Source organism: Podarcis erhardii (genome assembly GCF_964252035.2).
Source record: "Podarcis erhardii genome assembly, chromosome: 12".
Classification (NCBI taxonomy): Eukaryota; Metazoa; Chordata; class Lepidosauria; order Squamata; family Lacertidae; genus Podarcis; species Podarcis erhardii.
This window is the reverse complement of record NC_138513.1, coordinates 9,375,890-9,394,727: the sequence shown is the minus strand read 5'-3', so window position 1 is coordinate 9,394,727 and position 18,838 is coordinate 9,375,890. Positions and strand designations below refer to the sequence as shown.

Here is an 18,838-nt window from a genome sequence, read left to right as displayed (position 1 = left end):
TCATTATGTATATAACCTGTCCTGGGATCGCTTGCTGATGAAGGGGGGGGGGGATAAGAATGAAATAAATAAATAAGCTGAAATGTTTTTGTTCCCTGTCAGCGCCAGAAATTACGTGAGATTATTCTGCAGCAGCAGCAACAAAAGAAGAATGCAATCCGTCAAGAGAAAATGCCACAAGAGCCTACCACAGCACCTCATGCAGGATCTACTCAACCATGGCAGCAGCAAGAAAATCTGAACCAGATTTTTAACAGACCTCCTCCTCCGTATCCTGGGAATATTAGGTCAGCCATTGTCCCTCCCAGCGGACTGAGGTTCACAGGATTTCCCATCGATGGGCAGTTTAATAGACCCCAATTTCCAGGAGATATGGGTGGAATAGCAATGAGACCTCATGGAATTAGGTATACTTCTTGATTACTTCATCATAAAATATGTCGTCATTTAATAAATTTGAGGGTTCTTTATCTATATGTTTTAAGTGTTGCTTATATTAAGTGACCCTTTAAAAATGTTCCGGTTTAAAATTATATCTGAATGTAATGCTGCACATACATTAAAGGCTACACTCAATCACTTTAAATTGAATTCATGACCCTTTTATCGAACCTGCTGAACATTTGCTTTTCTGTGAAAAACACTGAAGCAGGGGCAAAAATATGTAACCTCTTCAAGTAAGTGATCTTGTTTAGTATCCTTAATTTCAAAATTGTTCTACAAGTAGGTTTAAATTCTTTAGTGCAAAATATATGACAGAACAAAGGTATGTTCCGGGCAGTAATGAGGCTCTATTGAGACTATAGGTTTAAGGGCAGACTATAAATAATATATTGCAAACTTGTATTTCCTTATTGCAGTAAATGTTGTTTAGCCCAGATAATACATGGATTAGCCTGAAACTTGATTTTTTTCACTTGTTTTTCTTCATTATTTCAGTAGTTATGTAAATTGCCTTAATTTAAACCAGTCCACTCTCTTTTGACACCTACTCTGGATTTCATCAAAATATGAAGATAAGCAATGTATTGCTACTTTAGATGTAATGAACATCTAGTCCAATAATTTGTTTCAGTAACAGCCAGTCATAATGTAAATAGGCTGGCAAAGGTGTCACTTCAATTTATTCAAAAGATATAATATCCCACAAAATTGATTTGTTGTGTAAACTTTCTACAATGTGCAATCCAAGTCAACCAAATATTTTTCCCCCCAGATTTGGTTTTTCTGGAGGTGGTCATGGTCCTCCACCATGTCAAGAACGTTTCCTTGGGCCTCCCCAGCAAATGCAACGTGCTGGAGTTCCACCACAACTCAGAAGATCAATTGACATGCCTAGACTCCCTAACAAGCCACAAATGGGCAACCCTATTGGACTCTCACAGCATTTCCCACCACAAGGTATTCAGGTTCAACAGCACAACATCATGGGGCAGGCATTTATTGAGCTCTGTCACAGAGCACCCGAAGGCAGGCCAAGACTCCCTTTTAATTCCTCGTCAGCTGTTACAAATACAGTCCCCCAGCATCAACAACATACAGGATTTGTACCTAGACAGGACTGTCAAGGCCCAAGACACCTAGAGCCCACAAGACGTAATTCTCAAAGCCTAAACAATCCATTGCATGTGGCAACGGGTTTGGAGCATTTACCGCCAGGTCAGCAAGCTATAGTGAATCCCAACCACCCACCTGTATTAGTCATGTGTTCTTTAGGTCATCCACCAGTTAATGATGCTTTTTCAGGAGGTTCTTTGCCAACAACAACACCTACTGAGGCAGCAAGTGACTTACAGATTCCCAACCAACCCACTGATGGATTAGAAGAAAAGCTTGATCCTGATGACTCCTCTGTAAAAGATTTAGATGTCAAGGACCTTGAGGGTGTTGAGGTTAAAGATTTAGTTGACGAGGACCTTGAAAATCTAAATCTAGACCCAGAAGATGGCAAAGGAGATGAACTGGACACATTAGATAATCTTGAAACAAATGATCGCCACCTTGATTACCTCCTAAGATCAGGTGAATTTGACATAATTGCCTACACTGATCCAGACCACGATTTGGGTGACAAAAAAGGTATGTTTAGTGAGGAGCTAGATCTTAATGTCCCCATAGATGAAATACAAGGCAAAGCAGAAGATACTCAGCAAAAGCATCAGGATGAGAAAGCTGCCACTCCTGCAGCGTCGTCTCCTCAGAAAAAAACTGCTGAAGTCAGTGAAATTAAAACAGAAGTTATGTCTCCAAACACGTTAGAAGAAACTAAATCTGAAAGTGAAAAAAGAGATGTAAGTGTGGCATCCTCCGGCGCTCAGTTTATGACTGAAACAGAGTTACATGATGGAGAGGCAACATCTGTGATGCCCCGTAATGTGGAATTACCTGGCAAAACAAATATGAATGAGGAAATCACTGTGCCCAGCCCAGATACTGTTCCGGGCCCTGCTCCAACATCAGCTCAAGGTTCTTGCAATATCTCTGGATCCACTCCTGTTCTTACAAGTTTGTTAGCTAATGAGAATTCAGAAAACCCTGATGTCGGGCCTCTGGGCTCTCCGCCTAATCCACAGCCAGCAGCACAAATCAACCCTGTTTCAAGTATGCCACAAACTTTAATGACATCTGCTGGTCAAACCATGGAAAATACTGTACCTAATGTGAACATGGTTCCACAAATAAGCCATAACTTCTCACAAGGGACAGCGGTAAATCCAGCCTTTATTCCTGGCCAGACAGCTAATAGCTTTGGGGCGGTGCAGCCTGGTAATCAAACTGTGCCTGCTGTAAATCGACCCGGCCCCAGTGGTATGCCTGGGCCACAGCCGATGATGATTCCACAAACATTAGCCCAGCAGCAAAATCGAGAGAGGCCTCTTCTGCTAGAAGAACAGCCTCTTCTGCTGCAAGATCTTTTGGATCAAGAAAGGCAAGAGCAGCAGCAGCAGCGACAGATGCAAGCCATGATTCGCCAGCGCTCAGAGCCATTTTTCCCCAACATTGGTATGTCTTTGTTTTTTCTTTGATAATGCTAAGTGCGATAGAAACCAACAACCATATACCGTATTTTTCTGTGTATAACACACATCCCCCGTGTATTTTGGGCGACTCAAAATTAAGAAAATACACTCAGCACTATCCATGTATAACATGACCCCAATTTTTAAACTTTATTTTAACATAAAAAAACCTAGTCTTACACATGGTAAAGTACGGCATGAATACTCGGAATGTCCACCATTTGATAAAATTTATTATCTCTATTGTGTTTTCTAATTTGTTTAATCTGTATGTAGAAAAAAAGAAAATAGAAATTGGAATAGGTCCGAGAGGTTTTCTGTTCCTGCAGGGAAAGTGTGTATTCGGAATCCAATAGACATAGCTTGCTGAGCAGCTGAAAGTGTGGATTATAGAAGCTGAAATATTCATCTGGTGCCTAGCTTGAAACAATGCTGTCAACTTCAATTGAATTTTGGGGGTGGGGGGCTGCCAGTCCATTTTTACTGGCCCTCCTAGTTTAGGAAGGAGGAATATGAGTGGGAATTAGAGTGAGAAGTAAAGGCGAAGGGAATAATTTGGGACAAGGTGCAGCATATAAAGTGTCTTCCACAAGGGGAAGAGCAAATATGTTTCTTCATTCTGCCAAACTCTGTTTATGTTCTTTATTTGCATACGCATTCAAGTGTGTGTGTGTGTGTGTGTGTGTGTTTGTTTCTGTTCAAGTGGATTGGGCAAGCAGGTGCAGATCAGTTACTCTGCCACTCCTTATAACCACATTCCCCAGTGGTATATTCTGTTTCCAAACTCCAGTTAATATGTTAATATTCTTATTGTCATTGTATATTCTTTGTTTTGGATTCAGAGCATGGTATAACATGCTCTGCAGGTGTGAGAATGGCAAAAACTTACCTTTGCTATTCTCATAAGGCCAAGAATGTCATGTTAGCAAGTCATTTAGGGAGAGATCACTGCTCCAGCTCTCACTTCAATTTATTGAAATTTGTATAAATTGTGAGCTTACTCAGTTGAAGCAAGCCAGTAAAAGGAAATCCTTGATGAAAGACTCTGTCATGAAGGCGACAGGTAGAGTAAAAACCTCAAAACAAAAACAAGGGTGGGTGTAAGCAATCTACACAGTCCATTACCAGGCATCCCTCCCTCTCTCCCTCCAGCAATATTCTTCAGATACTGTGTATCTGAAGAAGTGTGCATGCACACGAAAGCTCATACCAAGAACTGACTTAGTTGGTCTTTAAGGTGCTACTGGAAGGAATTTGTTTTGTTTTGACTATGGCAGACCAACACGGCTACCTATCTGTTCCAGCAATATGGTTACTTCTCTTGCAAACAAGGTATTATGCTGCTGGCACTAGCTCAGAGCTGGTATAAAGAAGGAAAATGGCACCTAAGAGAACTGCTTCTGTCTAAAACATTCTCTATGATGCCCATCAGCACTCTAGCATCCATCTATTAGAGTCACCCTGTCTTAATATACAGTGGTGCCTCGCAAGACAAAATTAATCCGTTCCGTGAGGCTCTTCGTATAGCGGTTTTTTTGTCTTGCGAAGTAAGCCCATTGACAGCGGCTTAGCGCTATTAGCGGTTTAGTGGCTTTTAGCGGATCAGCTGATAAGCGGTTTAGTGGCTTAGGAAAAGGGGGGGAAAGGGGGGGAACCCGCAGGAACTCACAAGACATTTCGTCTTGCGAAGCAAGCCCATAGGGAAATTCGTTTTGCGAACCGCCTCCAAAACGGAAAACCCTTTCATCTAGCGGGTTTTCCGTCTTGCGAGGCGTTCGTCTTGTGGGGCACCACTGTAGTTTGAACCAATTATTAAGTGTGAATTTCTAAAAGATCTATAGTAACCACAGTAAATTGCCTTTAAAAATAATTAAAACACCACTGGACCAAGTTTTTCTGTCATAATTATGAAACTTAAAAATGAGCCTCAACAGGTTAGCAATGGTGAACAAATGATATGCTTATCCACACTGGCTATTTTATATAATAAATACTTATTCTTCTTAAATTTTGGTTTCATAGATTTTGATGCAATCACTGACCCTATAATGAAAGCGAAAATGGTGGCTCTGAAAGGGATCAATAAAGTAATGGCACAGAACAATATGGGCATGCCACAAATGGTCATGAACAGGTAGGCAAAGATTTGTGACTATTTTAGCTTCTCTTAGATATCAGCATGAGTTTCTGCTCACTGAAATTTCAGGTTATTCTGATAGCTGTTACCTTCCTTGGGAGATTAGCAAAGTAAATTTTAGTGTTAATTTTACCATTAATCATTAATTTCCTATTATGTTATTCATGTCATACACACAAACAGCTGTATTCCTCTGCACATAGCAATAACTCTGTGGTATGCAGAAAAGGGCAGGGACTGGGAAGGTGAAGCAGCAGACTGTGCATGCCCAGGAGCACACTGTTTCCCTTCTGAGATTAGTTTATATCAAAATCTCATATTATTAACACTTCATTAATTTTAGCTGTAAAAACAAATCCAAAATGTGATTTTATTTACCCATTACTAGATTTGCCTTTATGGGTCAAGCAGTGCCAGGAGTACCAAGTGGTGAAAGCCAGAATCTTGTTCAGCAAGCAATCACACAGGTAACGTGTCCTGAAATTTGAAGTAAAGCAGATTTTCGTAAGTGGAATTGTGGTCTAAAAGCTGATGTGCTATAATGGATAGAGTATTCAGACAAACCTGCATCCACAGCCACTAATGTTTTCATGAGTTGAGTAAGTCTCTGGATTGAAATCCTAGACATTTGAATTGTTGTCCTTACCTGAGATGAGCAGGTGAGTTGCACTGTTACGCCTTATTGCAAGGATCGTCTCTTTGTCAGAGGAGCTCATCATCCCACAAGGGAATCAGGATGTTTTCTGGACTGGGTCCATAAGTATGCCACAACCTATAACCCAAACCCAGTAGCAGCAGCCTCTTGGCCACGTGTTGAATGTAGCACAGATTCCCATTCCTCACAGCTTCAGAGCAACTGTAAAACAGAATTTTGTTTAACACACTCTGTTTCCCCCCCCCCCCCACTTTCAAGGATGGAAACCTGACACCGCAGATGTCTAGGCCCAACCCTCCAAATTTTGGTCCTGGTTTTGTAAGTAAGTATAGAACTCTCATAAACTGATATTAGACTTTGAAGCCAACTCCATGGGCATATATTATATTTCAGAATACACACAGCTTATTTACAAGCCTTTTCAAAGATAATAATTGAATTATGACACAATTAACTGAAATATTCTGAGCCAGTGCATAGTAAGCTTTTGAAATGTGACAACTATCGAACTTATAAAAAGTGGAAAAACCAGTTGCAGAAACATCTCAGAAATACTAGCATTGCTTAGATGATAATAATATTAGGGTAATAATGACTAACCTTTTCATATGTATTTTATATAAACCTATTTTTTAAAAGGGGGGAAAAGATTTTGTAGCCCCATTGTCAGTTTCAAAGGGGTAGCACTTGATTTCTTGGTTAGGGTAAGAAAAGATTGGCCTTAAATTCTGCCTTGCAGGATGTTAATGCATACTTGCATGCTCCAGATTTTGTTGATGCTTTACATCCTCTTTTCTTATTTTATTCATAATAATTTATTTTTTTCTCTATTACGAAAAGAGAAAGGTGTTAATACTTGGTGTGGGGGGTGATATGAAAGAAAATCCCTTCTTTTTGAAATCAGTTTGAAAATGAGATTTGTGAAAGTTTGCAAAACCCATGGTAAGAAAATTGATTTGTTGTGTTTTATCCTTAGATGATTCACACAGAAAGCAATATGAAGAATGGCTACAAGAAACACAGCAGCTTCTTCAGATGCAGCAGAAATTCCTTGAAGAACAAATTGGAGCACACAGAAAATCAAAAAAGGCACTATCTGCTAAACAGCGCACTGCAAAGAAAGCTGGTCGAGAATTCCCAGAGGAAGATGCGGAGCAGCTCAAGCATGTTACTGAGCAGCAGAGTATGGTTCAAAAACAACTTGAACAGGTGACAGTTTATCAATAACTAAATTGCAAGTGTTCCAATAGCAACAATTTTAAAACTGGCAGAAAAGGTGGTAGCAATTTTTTATAAAGAAACAAAAATATAAGATTCAGAGCCACATAAGTATTTTTATATTTTCACATACTCCTGAATTATTGTCCCCTGTCAAAGCTATCATTTTTGAACAGGTTAGAGCAGGTTGTGGTATTCCCAAAATTTAAACCTGGTCTAGTCTAACCTTGGACTTGATTTGGGGACAAAAATGGTCTTGGCTGCCCAGGTGCCTTGCCTGTGCCACAGAGCAGACAGAACAAATGCAACCATGTTGTTTCTCCTGGACCTCTCAGCAACATTTGATACCATCATCTATAGTACTCTTCTGGATAGCCGCTCTGGAATGAACTTGAAGATATGGTGGATTGGGCCTTTTCTGGAGAGGCGGATCTAGCAGATGCTGCTGAAAGACTTTTGTTTCCCTGTGCTTTTAACATTCACATGGAGTCAGTGAGAGAGGTTATCCAGAGGTTTGGAATGAGTGTAAATAGGTAAATATGAATACATGGGTATAGAGAAAAGCATAGCACACAGCTTTACCTTGCTTTCCCATTTACTACCAGGGAGGTGGTAGAAATCCTGAACAGGTGTCTGCAGGCAGTTCTGGAATGGCAAACAAGCTGAAACATAATCCAGCTAAGATGGTACATTGATCCGGATGCTGGTTTTTAACTGGCTATGAATGGAGTTGCACTCTTTCTGAAGAGTCAGGTCTGCAGTTCAGGGGTTTTCTTGAACCCACTTTAGGTGTTCATAATGGGGCTTAAATAACCACACATAGTAGGGAGAGCATGAATAAACACAATAACTCTGTCCCCATCTCCATTGCCCTCCACATGTTCAAGGGTAACTATCTTTAGCAGTGAAGCCTCCTTTACTTGTGGAGACTCCTACTCATTTTGGGACCCAGATTTTCTAGGTGCCCATGAGCTGGGGGCAGGGGGAGTGGAGCTACATTAATGTAATATAGTATAATACATACCAAATTAACAGAGTCAATCGAATTTATTGTGGCATAAGGTTTCATGGACTAGAGTTCACTTTATCACAGGCATGAAGTGTTAGCCTCAGTTGAGAGTAGGCAAAGGTGAATACATGGGTATAGAGAAAAGCATATTAATCTATATTTCCTCTTGGCTAGCAGGGCTTGTATGCTGGGTGACGGCTCCACCTAACATACCATCCCTGCTAAGCCACAGGAAATCTACACTTCAGGTGGGTCAGTTGTTCTGTTTTCCTTCAGCTAGCAGGGATGGTATGTTAGGTAGAGCCATAACCCAACATACCAGCCCTGCTAAGCTGAAAGAAATCTACCCTTCAGGTGCACCAGTCGTTCTTTTCTTTGCAGCTCAAATGTAGACAATATAAGGGAAAGGGGTGAATTTATATATCACAGAAATGAATATCAGTGAACTAATTTAAAAAAAAAAATATTCAAGAAAGTTTGTAAAATGTTGTGCCCAGTATTTTCTTAAATATTTTTCCATTACTTATATGTATTAAGGTTTGTTTTCTCACAGAAGTCTCCAGCTTAAGAAACAGAAAATGTACTTTTATGGGACATCACTTAATAACATGCTTACATTGTAGATACGAAAGCAACAGAAAGAGCATGCAGAACTCATTGAAGAATATCGGATTAAACAGCAACAATGTGGAATGGGACCCCATGCAATGATGCCAGGTTTGCCTGCTCAGCCTGCAATGGTCACAGGAGGATCTCCACCAGCAGTGGGTCAGCAGAGTTTCCCAATGGTATCTCAACAGCTTCAGCATCAACAGCATGCCATAGTTGTTCCTGGACAACCCAATCCACCCAGAATGCCAAGTTTGCCTGGATGGCAACCACCGCCCAGTGCTGCTTCAGCACACATCCCACACAATGTACCAAGGATGCAGCCACCAATGGCACAGTTGCCGGTGAATCCTGTTACTCCCACTTCTGTGTCAGCTCCTAACTCAAATGTGCAGTCAGGGCCACCACCACGTGTAGAGTTCGATGACAACAACCCATTTAGTGAAAGCTTTCAAGAGCGTGAGCGAAAGGAGCGTTTGCGAGAGCAGCAGGAAAGGCAACGAATTCAGCTTATGCAGGAGGTGGATCGGCAGAGAGCTCTGCAGCAGAAAATGGAAATGGAACAGCACAGTACAATGGGCTCGGAATTAAATGCCAGAACTTCTTTGCCTCAAATACCGTTCTTCAATTCAGACCTACCTTGTGATTTCATGCGGCCTTCGCGGCCTCTTCAGCAATCTCCACAGCATCAACAGCAGCAGATGGGACCCATTATGCAGCAAGGACCTCTAAACTCCCCACCTCCTTCCAGCTTTCCGCAGTGTAGTGAGCGGCAGCCAGTGGGATCTTCCTCCTTTGTACCCGATCCTCCCCCACTTCCAGACGGAAGTCCCCCTTTCCATTCTGTGAAGCAGCCGCGTGGAAGCTTTTCACAGTACCAGGTTCGGCCTCAGTTTGCCACTGGTCTGCCTGGAGTTTCTCCTGGAACTGGCAGTGGTCCCCCCTGTGGTCAGGACGCCATGCCCCATGGAACAAACTTTCCTGGAACAAGTCAGTCTCTCATCCAGTTGTATTCTGATATCATTCCAGAGGAGAAGGGCAAAAAGAAAAGAACCAGAAAGAAGAAGAAAGAGGACGATGCCGAGTCAGTAAATACCCCATCAACCCCACATTCAGATATAACTGCACCCCCAACGCCAGTTGTTTCAGATGCTGTCTCCACCCCAACAGTTGGCACGCCTGGTGAACTTCCACGGCATCCAGGAGAATCGGAGGCAGAGGAGCTGCCAGGCTCATCACCTCCAGATGCTGCAGAGAGTCAGTCTTCCTTAGAATTGAAAAGTCAGCTCTCCAGTAATGATTTGCCACAAAACATATTGCCTGAGCAGCCAGGCATGAACCAGGAGACAGACAAGGACAAGACAGAGGCTTCTATGAGCATTCAGGAAATTAATCAGGAAAAGACAAGCACTGATCAATGCCCTAGTGAGGCTGAGCCTAAGATGGAGAATGAAAATGGCATTAAAGTGGAAGAGGAGAAAGCTACTGTGCAGCCTTCCCCTTCTTTGCAAATTCAGGCACAACCTGACAGCCTTCCAGCAGCAAAAGGGGAATCAGGGAATGAACTCCTCAAACACTTGCTTAAGAACAAAAAATCCGCCTCTCTTTTCAAGCAGAAAGCAGAAAGCAGCTTACAGTCAGAAGAGAGTGCTAAGGAGAGCAAATTCGTGGGGAAACGGGATCCGATGGAAGGCAGCATGGTAACCAATTTTTATTATTAACACCCAAACTTAGAGGGTATTGGAAATGATGCAGCATTGTGTATTTATTGTAAATTTATTGTAAATTTAAAATAGCCCAGCCGCTAAGGATATGCCCTTAAAAAAAAACAAAGGCAGTGCTGATTGAACATGTTCCTCCTTCACGATGTTCTGTATATGGGCTTTCACCCCCTCTAGAGGTCATCAAGTAAAGCAGGAAATGGAGAAGCATGATTCAAAGGCAAACTCCACAGCATTTGAATACATAGTTGCAGCATCCCAGCCTTTACACGTGACAAATATACAGAGCTACTCACAAGCAACTGTTTTAGTGAATATCCAGTTTAGATGTGAGGAGAAGCTTAAGATTGTATGGAAAATTATAAACCTCAGTTTTCCTTTGACGTGCTGAATTATGGTCCCTGAACAGATACTATCATAAAGCAGCCATTTGTTCAAATTAGATAAGGAACGGCAAAAGTTCTTGTATTTTTGATTTTAAGGTTTTTTTTTAGCACTTGAGTCACACACTTACTCAAAATAAGTTAGTTTGAGCACAGTAATAAACTAGTGATATTCATTGATGAAGATATTCTGCACCTTAGAAAGAATAACTATAGTCATGCTGAACACTGAATAATATATTTTGTCAGCCAATTTAGTAATTCATAGCTAACATATCTTCTAGGGAGTCACTCTTGTACATTCATAAACTCTTGTGCCTCCCAGAGGGAAACCTGCTGTTGTGAACTGATAATTGCGCAATATTCTTAAAAACTGGATAAAATCAGTGCTTGGAAGGTTTTGCTGCCATTAGCACTCTGTTTTTGTGTGTAAATAAATTATACTGATAATTTTAAAATGGCTTTTGTATTCAAACTTAAAAGCTATAATTTTTAATGACAGTGATTCTTGGTTTGACATTATTGGAATCTAAGATCAGAGAGCTTATTTGTGTCTGTGAAATATTACTGTAGAATGCTGGAGTTCTGATTTCATTAGGTGTGTATGCTTTGTCATTATTGCAGCCTGTCAAGAGACTCTGGACATTGTTAAGCAAAACAACATGTTAACAAAAATACTAGGGCAGGAAGGAATCACATAGAAAGGGTGGCATTTCTCTAGCATGGGTGCAATTATACTTCTGTTTCTCTTCACCCTCCTAAAATCATTAATGTCACTGGTAATTTTAGTGCTTTCTTTTTTATTGTTGTTTAGCTTTTTCTAAAAGTGAGGAGGGTGTCTGTACCTCAAAGAGTTATGATTTCTGCATGTTTTCCATATATTTATCATTTAAATTTAGGCAGTAACAAAAAAACATTCAAACCTATACATAAAATAGGAAGAAAAATATCTGCAACATTTGTGAGTCTCTGTCCACCTTCTCCTTCAGTACTGCTTTTTTAAGATCCAGGGTAGGATGGGTATTGCCAAAAGGAAAGGGAGATCTGGAATTGATAAGCTATGTTTCAGGAGCCTGTAACCTTGCACCTGGGACAAACACACCCACCAGTATTCCTACTAGGAACTACTGTAAGCAGAGCTACAGCAAGGCTATATGAGTATGCAGATTTAAGTGATTGTGCGACATTGGCATCCAATAGACCAGTCCCCTCCCTTTCCTCATATCAGACCCCTTCTTGAAGGCTGAAGGGAAGCAGGCTGGGTGCCTGATTATAGAGTGCTGAGGAGATAGCAAAGATATATGGAGGCAGAAAAAAGCAGGTGGTTTGGAAAGTCACTTTAGAGTAAGCAGGAGCTAAAGTAATGAAAGGTGTAGCAATATCAGCTTGGGGCCCAGGAAATGAGGAAGGAAGGCAGTGTTTAAAGGGAGTAGCTGAGGTGACAAATCATAAGGGAAAGGGGCAGGTGAAGTAGCAAACAGTTTTAAAGATATGGTGAAAGCTTGGGATTTTAGAGACACGGATTGGCAAAACCTCCTTGGAACAGGGGAGGAAAGATTCACTTGCCTCCATGCTCATTTTCATAGTCGTGTTCTTACCATTTGGTGGGTGTCTTGCTTGTTATAAATAATAAACTAATAAAGTAATGCCAAATGTATAGTAGCATTATATGTTGCTTTTTACAAATACAAAACAAAATGTTCAACTAAGTGATTTGAACTGATATATCTTTATCATTTCCCTCCCGCCCCCCATAAGCAATCATTAGGGAATCCATTGCAGGGTACATTTGGATGTGGTAACAGCCAGCTTCAGAGAGCAGATTTAGGACATGAAATGAAAAAACAACGAAATAAACGAACTCAGAGGGCGGGTGAGAAGGCAGCACCTCGATCTAAGAAGAGGAAAAAAGAGGAAGAGGAAAAGCATGCTATTTATCCTAACACTGAAACATTTATGCAGTTAAAACAGGTGAGCACTGAAGGGGTAAAGAACTTAAAAGACTGAAGATATATTATGTCACTGACTATACTGAGCAAGGTGGTCACATCCAGCACCATAATGTTTAGGGTTTTTTTAGTATGCTTGTTTATTCACAGTAGTTGATAATCTAGAAATACACGTATTTACATTTTTAAGTGCACTTAATATTTGCCTACAATCCACATCTAGATTTATTGTGATGCATGATGGTGTTGACATATTTGACTTGTTGCCCCCTGCAACATAATGTCAGTGTTTTAGGGATTGCTTAGGGAGTGTTGATGAAAGAATGCAGCCAGGATCATGGAGAAGAAAGCAAGGAGACTGAAAAATGGGAAAGTGAAAGACACTTGGTAAAGGCATAGGGCTAATGCATAAAAGACGAAGAAAGTGTCTGTTGGAAGGTAGGTAAAAATAATAAGGCTTGGAGGTGAGACAGAAGAGGCAGAACTACTGCAACTTTCCAAATCATCATGAAAACATCTTTTTTATTTTATTTTACGCAATAAGCTTTTAAAACAATGTGTTTGTTGTTCATTTATTATTAATAGAGGGTTGGGACACAGTTGCAATGCTCCACGGTTGGAGAGCCACTGTCCTGATGGTGTTAGTTTATTTTATTTGAGAGCAAAGTCTGTGAGCAAAAATGTATTGGTAAAGCCTGCTTACCTCATGGGAAGAGTGCATGAAAGGATGTAATTCCATACCTTAACCTGAGTCAGCAGTGTGATGCAGCAGCAAAAAAGCTAAAGCAATTCAGAAGCATAGTGTCTAGATCAAGGGAGGTAGTAGCCCCAATCTATTCTGCCTTGGTCAGTCCCCCAGTTCTGGACGCCACAATTTAAGAAGGATATTGACAATCTGGAATGTGTGCAGGACAACCAAAATTATCAAGGGTCTGGGAACCAAGCCTTATGATGAACAGTTGAAGGAGTTGGGTATGTTTAGCTTGGAGGAGACTAAAGGGAGATATGATAGTCATTTTCAGAAATCAGAAGGGCTGTCACAGGGAAGGTGAAGGAAGCTTGTTTTCTTCTCCTTTGAAGGGTAGGAGACAAATCAATGCTTGGACTACTGCAATGCCCTCTAAGTGGCGCTACCTTTGAAGGTGACTCGGAAACTGCAATTAGTCCAGAATGTGGCAGCCATGCTGGTGACTGGGAGTGGCCGCCGAGACCATATAATGTTCCTGAGAGATCTGCATTGGCTCCCAGTACGTTTCCAAGCACAATTCAAAGTTTTGGTGCTGACCTTTAAAGCCCTCAATGGCCTCAGTCCTTATACTTGAAGGAACATCTCCACCCCCATTGTTCAACCCAGACACTGAGGTCCAGCGCCGAGGGCCTTCTGGCGGCTCCCTCACTGCTAGAAGTGAGGTTACAGGGAACCAGGAAGAGGGCCTTCTCGGTAGTGGTGCCTTCCATCCCATCAGATGTCAAGGCAATAAGCCTTACGTTTAAAAGACATCTGAAGGCAGCCCTGTTTAGGGAAGTTTTTAATGTTTAATGCTGTACTGTGTTTTTAATATTCGGTTGGGAGCCGCCCAAAGTGGCTAGGGAAACCCAGCCAGATGGGTGGGGTATAAATAAATTATTATTATTATTATTATTATTATTATTATTATTATTATTATTTTCAAATTACAAGAAAAGAGATTCTGACTAAGCATTAGGAAGAACTCTGTTCAGCCATGGAATGGACTACCTTGGAAGGTGGTGACTCTCCTTCATTGGAGGTTTTTAAATAGAGGTTGGATGGCAGTCTATCAGGGATTCCTTTAGCTGTGATTCCTGTATTGCAGAAAGTTGGACTAGGTGACCTTTGAGTTCCTTCCAACTCTACATTTCTGTGATTCTGTCTGAAGTCCTTTATGTAAAGTACTTGAAGGACTAACCTCAAGGCTAGTGTTCAATAAATGAGTTTTTAAAAAACCTTGGGCTCCCAGTACGTTTCCGAGCACAATTCAAAGTGTTGGTGCTGACCTTTAAAGCCCTAAACGGCCTTGGTCCAGTATATCTGAAGGAGCGTCTCCACCCCCATCGTTCTACCCAGACACTGAGGTCCAGCACCAAGGGCCTTCTGGCGGTTCCCTCACTGCGAGAAGCCAAGTTACAGGGAACCAGGCAGAGGGCCTTCTCGGTAGTGGCACCCGCCCTGTGGAACGCCCTCCCATCAGATGTCAAAGAGAACAACAACTACCAGGCTTTTAGAAGACATCTGAAGACAGCCCTGTTTAGGGAAGCTTTTAATGTTTTATGTATTTTAATATTCTTTTGGAAGCCGCCCAGAGTGGCTGGGGAAGCCCAGCCAGATGGGCGGGGTATAAATAATAAATTATTATTATTATTATTACTAATGGTTACAGTCATCTTAGTGTAATTGAGTGGAAATTTACACTTCATTGTTGCATATTGCTAGTGAAAAATAATTACTACTCATCTTTTCCTACAGCAACTCTCTTTGCTGCCTCTAATGGAGCCGATAATTGGAGTGAGTTTTGCCCACTTTCTTCCTTATGGCAGTGGCCATCTGAATAGTGGAAATCGCCTTTTGGGAAGCTTTGGTAGTGCAACGCTTGACGGGGTATCAGATTACTATTCTCAGCTAATCTACAAGGTGTATTTTTTTTCTACATAGATTCTCCAAATGTTCTATACGAAACAAAACATTGGGATCCAGCAGTAGTTATACCATGGTGTTTCATGAGGCATGCTGGATTTTAAAAGATTTCGTTTTTCTTGTTCTCTCATTGCCAACTTTATTATTGTTCTTCCTCACTGGAAAGTGGTGAGGCATATTTAAAACAGAATTCTGCTTCTGCAACGGGACTTCCCCTCCCACACTGGCAGACACGGGGGTGGGGGGGCGCAGTTCTGATGCACAAGTGGAAGTCTACTGCCATAGTGGAACCACGGCATTGGATGTGACCCATTACTCACACTGTAAATATTTTTTATTCTATAACTATCTTTTCAAACTGATGCAATTGTGAAAGTTGCCTTAAACTGAGTCAGGCCAATGGTCCATCTAGCTCAGCACTGTATACCCTGAGTGGCAATGGTGCTCCAGGGTTTCAGACAGGGGACGTTCCCAGAGAGAAGATGCCATAAATTGAAATGTAAAGCAGATGCTCTACCACAGGCTTCCTCCAACTCGGCCCTCCAGATGTTTTTTGCCTACAACTCCCATGATCCCTAGCTAGCAGGACCAGTGGTCAGGGATGATGGGAATTGTAGTCTCAAAACATCTGGAGGACCGAGTTTGAGGAAGCCTTTAGATAGGTGGTGACTGATGAGAGGATCTCCTTGGCTATGGTGCATCAGCTTAGCACAAACCGATGAGCATGTGGGCTCCCATAGAGGGGATTGTGGTTGCTTTGCTCCCCACTGGTCCTTCTGTTGTTCTGCTACCCTGCACTGAACTAAGGCCTGGTTTTACTTAGTGTGTCATCCAAACCCAGGCTTATGGTTAAGTTTTCCTGAACAAACCGTGAGCCATAAACCATGGAGCAAATCTTGCTTACTGCTTGTAGTTAGTCTGGAGAGAGATAAACCACAAGCCCAGCCGCAGATGACAGGCTAAGGCCAAGCCATGGCTTAGCTCATTGCAGTGCTGCAGCAGAATGAGGGGTTTTTTGTTCTTCCCCAGCCAATCTTCTTGTCCAGAACCCACACACATGTGTTTATGCTAAGCCGTGGTTCGGCTTAGTGTGATGTGTGAACCAAGCCAGCCACCTCAGTTCAGGCATAACTTCAAACATGACCTGCAAATTATGGCTTGCATTTGCCATGCAAAATCGAAGTTGATCAAAGCTTGCAGTCCTGGTTTGCAGGTCAAATGCTTCGATATAATAGTAAGCTATGGTTTACCCCCAAACCCAGCAACTGACTTCTTATTCTGAGTATATTATCCTTCCAGATTCATTCTCATAGCACCAAACCAGGTGTTGTGTTGCATCTGAACCAAGCCAGTATGACTGGTAGATAAACAGGTGCATTATGTATGTGCAGCTGTAAAATAAAAATTATGTGCATTCTGTTGGACCTTTTGTACGTAAGATACATAACTTATCACATACCAGATAAACTTGCTGAAAGCTAACTTTAAATTATTTCCTCTTTTGCAGCAGAATAACTTGAGCAACCCTCCCACTCCTCCGGCCTCCCTCCCTCCTACACCTCCACCTGTGACTTGCCAAAAAATGGTAAATGGATTTGCAACCACTGAAGAACTTGCTACAAAGGCTGGAATGCTTGGAGGGCATGATGGTAAGTTTTCACATGTATGCCAGAGTGTACATTTTCAGTTTTCAGATTGTCTGAAAACCATTTACTTACTTTTTTCAGATTTGAAATCCACTTTACAGCAGAATGTTTTGACTTTTTGTTATCATTTCTCGCAAAATTTATAGGAACAACTTTGATGAACATTTTGTGCATATTCTGTGCTTACATAATGTATACATGGCCAGTATAGATAGCTATATTGTTGGTCCTCATAAAGTGGGCATGAGCTTCCCTCATCCTTTCATTTGTATGAGAATGCTGCAGATTTTCACAACTTCGGCTACTGACTGAAAGTCTAATTAAATGTAAAACAAAAGAAGTATAGGTTGAAGTTAGGATCCATTTTTTGATTCCCCGCCCCCTTTTATAGGTCACTGAATATTTGGGTCATTTGTTTTTTCTGTTCTTGCTGCATTTCAGTTACCAAAGCTCTGGGACCGAAGCAGTTTCAGCTGCCTTTCAGACCACAGGATGATCTGTTAGCCAGAGCCATGGCTCAGGGTCCTAAAAGTGTGGATGTTCCTGCTTCTCTTCCAACCCCACCTCATAACAATCATGAAGAGCTGAGGTAGATATTTTCTCTAATTATTTTTATTTTTAGCTTTGTGTTGGGTATCTGTTATCTTAGGTGCTCCATGATGCTGCTAAATTCTAAATAACCATGTTACTCAGAAGTAAGTCCTATTGAATTCAGGTAAAATTGGATCATACATGGCCGATGGTCATCCAACCTCTGCTTAAAAACTTCAAACAATGGAGAGTCCTCCACCTTCCACGGGAGTCCATTCCACTGTCAAACAGCTCTTACTGTCAGAGCGTTCTTACTGAGGTTTAGTCGGAATATCTTTCCTTGTAACTTTTGGATCCATTGGATGGGTGCAGGAGAAAACAAGAAGCTTGCTCCACCCTCCCTGTGACAGTCCTTAAAATATTTGAAGATGGCTATCATATCTCCTCTCAGTCTCCTCTTTACCAGGCTAAACATACCCATTTCCACTTTACACATCTATATGTGAAAAACATTTCCAATTATTTTCCCTCTCAGGGTTCAGGATCCTTGTGATGACAGAGACACTCCTGACAGCTTTGTTCCTTCCTCCTCTCCCGAGAGTGTAATGGGCATGGAAATAAGTAGATACCCTGATCTGTCAGCAGTAAAGGAAGAGATGCCCGAACCTGTTCCATCCCCCATCATTCCAATTCTACCTGCCAGTACTGGAAAAGGTATTGCCAAAATATTTTCTAGATGTTTCTACTAATTTCCCCACCGGCATGTTCATGTGCCTCCATTCCATGCATGTTTAATTTTGTATCTCTCCCTTTAACTGAAGGTTCAGAAGAAAAAAGGAATTATATCAAAACAGAGCCTGGTTCTGGCTTCTTTGGCTCTCAGCTTGGTCCTTCTCAAAATGGTCCAAAATCTGGCCTTGTATCCATAGCAATTACTTTACATCCCACAGCTGCAGAGGTAAGGAAAGTTCCAGTGAGCTGCATGTATCTGTGACAATGTTGTGCCCCATGTCCTGCAGACGTTATGGCTATTTTATTTGTGTTGCAGTACAACAGTTGTTGTAAACTCTGGTTATTAGTTTCAGTGCCATTTCTTTAAATTGTAAATCTGCACCGAAATACTTCCCACAAACAGTTTTTCGAAGAAAAAGACACTTACTTAGATTGTGGAGGGCTGGGTTCACAAATTCCCAATTTCCTTGTTTTATCACATGCTCTTTGAAGCAGCTGCTTTCCTTGATTTAACAACAACAACAACAACAACAACAACAACAACAACAGCAGCAGCAGCAGCAGCAGCAGCAGCT

At 41.5% G+C, this 18,838-nt stretch overlaps 1 protein-coding gene across 10 annotated transcripts in view; it reads left to right on the top strand.

The window, feature by feature from the left end:
• Positions 1-18,838, top strand: part of KMT2C (lysine methyltransferase 2C) — a 133,196-nt gene that overhangs the window by 101,267 nt on the left and 13,091 nt on the right. For 8 of the 10 annotated variants that reach the window (XM_081834105.1, XM_081834110.1, XM_081834107.1 and 5 more), the window contains 13 exons: positions 103-407; positions 1,217-3,003; positions 5,043-5,154; positions 5,546-5,624; positions 6,071-6,134; positions 6,789-7,021; positions 8,663-10,348; positions 12,511-12,723; positions 15,187-15,351; positions 16,862-17,003; positions 17,442-17,589; positions 18,067-18,245; positions 18,353-18,489. In XM_081834105.1, the coding sequence (XP_081690231.1) occupies positions 103-407; positions 1,217-3,003; positions 5,043-5,154; positions 5,546-5,624; positions 6,071-6,134; positions 6,789-7,021; positions 8,663-10,348; positions 12,511-12,723; positions 15,187-15,351; positions 16,862-17,003; positions 17,442-17,589; positions 18,067-18,245; positions 18,353-18,489 (5,250 nt within the window). The remainder of the gene's footprint in view (positions 1-102; positions 408-1,216; positions 3,004-5,042; positions 5,155-5,545; positions 5,625-6,070; positions 6,135-6,788; positions 7,022-8,662; positions 10,349-12,510; positions 12,724-15,186; positions 15,352-16,861; positions 17,004-17,441; positions 17,590-18,066; positions 18,246-18,352; positions 18,490-18,838) is intronic. The other 2 variants (XM_081834102.1, XM_081834104.1) reach the window with 2 other exon arrangements.